Consider the following 5,695-nt stretch of genomic DNA (forward strand, 5'->3'; position numbering starts at 1 on the left):
TGCCCTTGACCTGGGCCCCAGGGAGGCGGCACAACTCCCCGTGAGTCCGGTCCGGTCTGCATATGGGGCCCTCCGTTCCCGTGAGGAGGAACAGTACAACAGTACTGTTCCTGTACAGTAACCCTTCTGTCCGTCTTAGCAGAGGCAGTCTGGAGACACAGAGCCGACCAGCTCTCCCTTGGCACTGTCTTAGGCAAAGCTTCCCGTGCCTCCTCGCTCACCTCCCCTTCAGTTTACAGTGCCTCTAAAAAAAGAAAGCATCATCTGTCACTTAAGGGCACCTGGGGAAGTGAGGTTGCCAGAGAACAGGTTCGCCCACGATGCCGAGCTGGGACTGTCTTCCAGTTCTGCCCGTCTCTCAGGACCCCCCTCTCTGCCCGACAGTGACAGGACATGGAGTCCATCACTTTCTGGGGGGTGTCTCCCTGGCGCCTTCCTCTCTGGCATGCCTGGGAGTTACTCCACCGGTCAATCTCTTGCTCTCACTCCCTGATGGCCCTTGACCTCTCCGCCTCCTCCTTGAGCTCTGCCACCATGCTGAGCAGATCTTCCACCTGCTCACACCTCACACAGGTGGAGTTCCCGCTGCCCTCAGTGGGCAGCAGCAGGCTCAGGCACTCCCTGCAGCCGGAGACCTGAACAGCTGCATCCTTGGGCAGGGCCTCCATCTGGGTCGCCACAGTCTTTGCGGGGCAAGCTTGTTGATCAGTGGAGACCGTGGTAGATCTGTGGTCTGGGAGACTGCCGGAACGTCAGCTGGTCTCCAGAGCGAGGAGGTTCAGTACTTCTGCGCCGTCCTGCACAAGCTACCACACCCGCTGCTGCAGTATGCTGTGGGAGCTGCGCACACACTGCCTTCTGCTCCCTGCACCTGGTGGGCAGCGATGCACTGAGGCCCTCCCATAAGCTTCTGCTAAGGCAAGGGGCGTGGATGCAGTTCCGTTGCCCTGGCAACGCCGATGCCACATCAGCTACTCTCACGAGAACTGTCGGGCTGCTCTGTTGGCTTGAGGTTCCCCTGGTAAAGGAACCCACCGAAAGCCCCCTGTACCTTGCAGTCAGGTGCTGCGGTTCTGGCCGGGGTGGCTCTGAAGCAGCTAACCTCGGCAGTCAAGGATTATGTCAAGTATCATCCTGTGTTATCTTGCATTCCGATATCACATGTAGGAAATTGACTTTCCTCCTCACATGGCTGCCGCTGTTTTGTTTTTAGTCCCGTCACCCATCTCCCTACTTTCCCCCCCTTTTCCCCTTTCCCCGCTCCTGGGATGTGGGTCTGTGGATCCCCCTTCCCCATTAGTCCTGGAAACAGGCTGTCCCTGCCCCTTTTTATTCAGGCTGTTGGGCCTGTGGGCGTGCTGTCCCCCGTCACGGGCACAGACAGGTCTAAAGATAACTCCACGACAGCCATCTGGGAAGGTGCTAAGGAGAAGACAACCCCGTGGTCTCAGCTCCTACCACTGCCCACCGCAGGACAAGCAGAGAAGAATGAAGCCAACGTATAGGGAGTATTTTTAAGGTTTATTATTATTATTATTATTGCTATTATTGTTATGCCACGTGGAAGCACAACCGTCATGCGGGGATGGGACACGGCTGCTTCCGTGCTGTCTTTGGCAGTGGCTGTGGGGATGTCTTCTGTGATGCTGGACCCGGGAGCGGTTTTGTGCCCGGGCTGGTCCACAGGAGTGTGAAGGCAACACTGGTGGAGTATCTTCACGGTTTATTTTCTTTGCCGCTTGGAATCAGAGCCATCACGTGGAGCTGGAACACGGTGGCTGCTTCAGCGCCATCTTCGGGACCGGCTGCGGGGAGGTCTTCTGTGATGTTGGGCCCGGGAGCGGCTTCGTGCCCGGGCTGGTCCCCGCTGCCTGGACCGGCTCCCACGGCCTCCTCGGGGCCGGCTGCGGGAAGTGGAAGCGCGACGCCCCACTGGGGATCGGCTTCGAGTGTGGGCCCGCCCTCGCTGCCTGGACTGTCTCCTGCGTGCAGGCAGAGGGGAAGCCCTCGAGGACCTCGGTCATGCTGGTGCGGCCGAGGTGCGGGTGCTTCTCTGAGCCCCTGGGGTTGTTGCATGGCTCCCACCACAATGTCTTCGGGGCCGACTCTGGGAGCCCGGGGCCCGGCCTTGCAATGGGGAGCGGCTTCTTGTGCGGCCGCCCCCCCGCTGCCTGGGATGCTGTGTGGGCGCTGGTGCCTGGGAGGTTCTGGAGGACCGTGCGCCTGCAGCTGGAGCCCGTCTCCTCCCACCACGTCCTCGGCGCTGCTGACATATGTCCCGCTCCTCAGATGGACGTGAGCGGGTGGTATCCTGCTCAGCCGCCGGCACTCCGGGCTGGGCGCTGAGCTCAGGCAGCTGGGATGGGCTGGATGCTGCCTGACTAGCAGGACCAGAGCTGGTGTTGTCAGGTCCTGTAAAGCCGTGGGAAGGCACCGATAGCTCCTGGCTGGGGGTGCTGGGGCTGGCAAGCTCAGAGTTGGTGCGGGAGGCTGTAAGGAGAGACAGGAAGCTCAGCAGGATGAACACGCAGCCCCAGGGGCAGGACAGGCTGCCATCCCTGGTGGGGCAGAGAGACCGTGGCAAGGCCACCCTGAGCACCCGCTGCCAGGCCTTGTCTGGCCCCAGTCCCGTGGCAAGGAGCTCTTTGCCTCTTACCAGTGCCCGCACCAGCGCAGGTGTCGCACTCCCACGTGTCTCTGCCGGCGGACCAGAAGGAGCAGTTCCAGTGGGTGCCCTCTGCGGCACAGGAGCTGCAGAGGAGCAGCCGCCAGCGCCTGGGGAAGCAAATGGGTTGTGGCTGTGAGGATGAAGAGAGCCAAGGCAGGGAGCAGCTGGCACGACTCTGGTGCTCCATCCTTGCTCCCCCAGCCTGTGGTGAGGCTGAGAGCCCACACAGAGCTGCAGAGGATTGCAGAGGTCACTCACCCCTCTTCCTGTGCCCTCTCCCTGCCTCCCAGGTAAATGCACATGCTGGCATCACAGCGCCTGTGCCTTTCTCGCAGCGGCTGGTATGCTGCGTCGTCCCACCACGATGGTCGTCTGCCAGAGAAGAGAGGGAATGTGATGGTGCCCCAGGTGTGAGGCAGATCCAGGGCATCCCTGCTCATCCACCTTGAGCTCCTTCCCAGCTTCTCCATGAAGCTGAGACCAATGCTGGCAGGATGGCAAGGGACTGGGCCTGCCGGGGCAGTTCTTGGGCAGGCGCCGCACCTGTGCCTGAGCGTCTGCAGAGCCAGGCAGAAGGACACCAACCTGACCGGAATTTGGATCCCCAGTGTGGTCATTCGGGATCGGAATCGCCCTTTTCCTCCGCAGACGGGGCAGAAGAAGCGCATGGTGGCAGCGTGCAGGGCATGTTTCTGCAGGAGAAGCACAAGTGTGAGCGTGAGCGGGGCGGGGTGCTGCTGAGCACCGGCCGTGCCCACAGGGCGAGGGGAGGGCTCCTACCCTGATGCAGCCCCGGTGGAACCAGGCCTGTTTGCACACGGGGCACACCATGGTGTGGTAGGACGTGCTGTCCCCCACGGGCTCCAGGCAGATGACACAGCTGGTGTTCTCAGATGGAGCTGCCTCCGCTGCCTGCCGAGGGCGATGCTCCCAGCAGAAGGACCTGGGCAGGAGGACAGAAGGGATGAGCATGGGGAGAAGTGCTGCGCGGAGGGCTGAGGACCAGGAAAGCGCGCCAGGCCTGGGCTCTGGCTCTGGCAGGATGCTGGGAGGTGTCGCTGCGGGTTCCTCCCTGGGAGGAACAGGCAGGGACAGCAGCTTGGCTGCTGCTGCTGACAGCCCTTACCTGTGCTGCCCAAAGTATTGGGTGATGCATTCCCCATCCTCAGTGCAGGGCAGATGGAAGCTGCGCTCGCAGCCGGTCTCCGCACAGGTGATGGCAGCTCCCCTCCCGCCACAGACAAAGCAGTTCTGGAAAGAGCAGAGCAGCCCCCATCAGCGGTGGGCTCAGGGCCTCTGCGGCCAGCCCCACTTCTCCAGGCAGGGCGCAGGGTGTGGGCACTGCTGCCTCACACTCCGCAGAGCTGCCTGGCAGATGAGGCTCGTCTGCTATGGTGGGACTTTGTCCTGGAGCCGGTTGGAAGGGCCGCGATGGCTTTCTTTGGGCCCAGGCAAAGCCAGTGCCAGCCTCTGCCGGCACCAAGCTCCCGTTCCGTTCAGGTCCTCACCTTCTGCTCTGCCAGCTGGACTGCGCGCTGGACAGCACTGATGGAGAAGCCAAAAATTCCCCCCATTGGGCTTCTCCATTCCAAAAGGCCATTGGCAAAGAACTGTAGGAGAGAAAAGGGCAGGATCTCGTGAGGCTGGATAGGAAGGGAGCATCCCAGGCAGGAGCCCTAGCCCTCGAGGGAACTCACCAAGCAGAACTGGTGGGCACAGAGCCCACCGTTGGCAAATGTCTCCCCGCAGATGTCCGGGTTGACCTGTGCCCGGCGGCACAGCACGCACACTGGAGAGGAAGGAGAGAGCAAGCGTGAGCAGCAGTGAGCACCTGGCAGGGCCGGGTGTCGCTGGGGGCCATCCCCCGGGCTTGCTCCAGGCCTGCCGTGCTGGCTGGGTGGAAGGGAAGGAGGCCTTGTAGGCCCAGCAGTGTCAGCGGGCAGCCACAGCCCAAGCTGTGCCCCCTGGCCAAGAAGCGGGAGGACCCTGCCTGCCCGCAGCACTGGGTAGCCTCTGCCCGTCCCTTCCTCCCCTCCCAGCCGCAGGCAGACCCCCAGCAGCCCTGTGCCCGGCAGCGGGGAGCCGCGTGCAGGGATACGGTGCTCTCACCTGGCTCCCCAGAGTTGGGGGCCTCCTCCGTCCCTTTGGACATGATTGGCATCGACGACGAGAAACAAGAGAGTCGCTGCTCTCTCCACGCCTCGCCAGGCCGCACTGAGCACGGCCCCAGCCCCGCAGCCTTTGCTCTGCTCCCCGCCTCATGCGTCACAATGGCCGCTCCCTGACACCACTGTGACATCACGGCCACCATCTCACGGGCCTGAGGGCGCGGCACCCACGCGGGAGGGCGGCAGCTCCTGTGGGCAACGCAGAGCGAGGGGCCCGGTGCTGCCATCAGCAGGGTGCTTGCATCAGCAGGGAGCTTGCGTCAGCAGGGAGCTTGCATCAGCAGGGAGCAAGCATGGCCTCCATCAGGCCTTTCGCACGGCGCCCGTGCTGGGGCATCGCAGCAGAGAGTCTAGTAAAGGTCTGCGGGTCAACAGCACAGCCGGCGTTTCTAGTGCGTGTGCTGACCGACTTTCCGTGGTCTGATGGTGACAGGACAAGGGGGAACGGCTTTGACGTGAGAAAAGAGGAGGTCGGGTGAGCTGCGAGAGGGAATTCCTCACTCGGAGGGCAGTGAGGCCCTGGCACAGCTGCCCAGAGAAGCCGTGGGTGCCCATCCCTGCAGGCACTCCAGGCCAGGTTGGACAGGGCCCTGTTCTAACCTGACCTGCTGGGTGGCAGCGCTCCCATGGCAGGCGCTTGGGCTTGGGTGGGTTTTTTTGATCCTTTCCTATCCAAGTCTTCACACATCAAAGCTTCTACCCTTCTACAGTTCCCAGAGGCAAAGTGGCATAGGCAGGGCACTAGGGCACTTCAAGCCTGCATATAAAGTGAGTCAGACAAACTTCTGAGGTCTGCTTTCTTCAACCTGCTGGCAATGGCCACCCAGCCAGAGACAGGAGAGGAGCTGTCCCTTGTCCA

At 62.3% G+C, this 5,695-nt stretch overlaps 1 protein-coding gene across 1 annotated transcript; it reads right to left on the reverse strand.

Annotated features, from left to right (window-relative positions):
• Window positions 1–2,020: 2,020 nt before the first annotated feature.
• Window positions 2,021–4,986, reverse strand: LOC112530682 (PHD finger protein 7-like). Its single transcript, XM_040655883.1, has 9 exons — window positions 4,778–4,986; window positions 4,366–4,457; window positions 4,177–4,278; window positions 3,795–3,919; window positions 3,449–3,611; window positions 3,254–3,360; window positions 2,927–3,040; window positions 2,657–2,775; window positions 2,021–2,490 (listed from the first exon to the last, which is right to left on the reverse strand). The coding sequence occupies exons 1-9, from the start codon at window positions 4,977–4,979 to the stop codon at window positions 2,021–2,023; spliced, it is 1,494 nt and encodes a 497-aa protein (XP_040511817.1). The 5' UTR covers window positions 4,980–4,986.
• Between the last annotated feature and the right edge of the window lie 709 nt (window positions 4,987–5,695).

Source organism: Gallus gallus, chromosome Z (genome assembly GCF_016699485.2).
Source record: "Gallus gallus isolate bGalGal1 chromosome Z, bGalGal1.mat.broiler.GRCg7b, whole genome shotgun sequence".
In the NCBI taxonomy this organism is placed as follows: domain Eukaryota; kingdom Metazoa; phylum Chordata; class Aves; order Galliformes; family Phasianidae; genus Gallus; species Gallus gallus.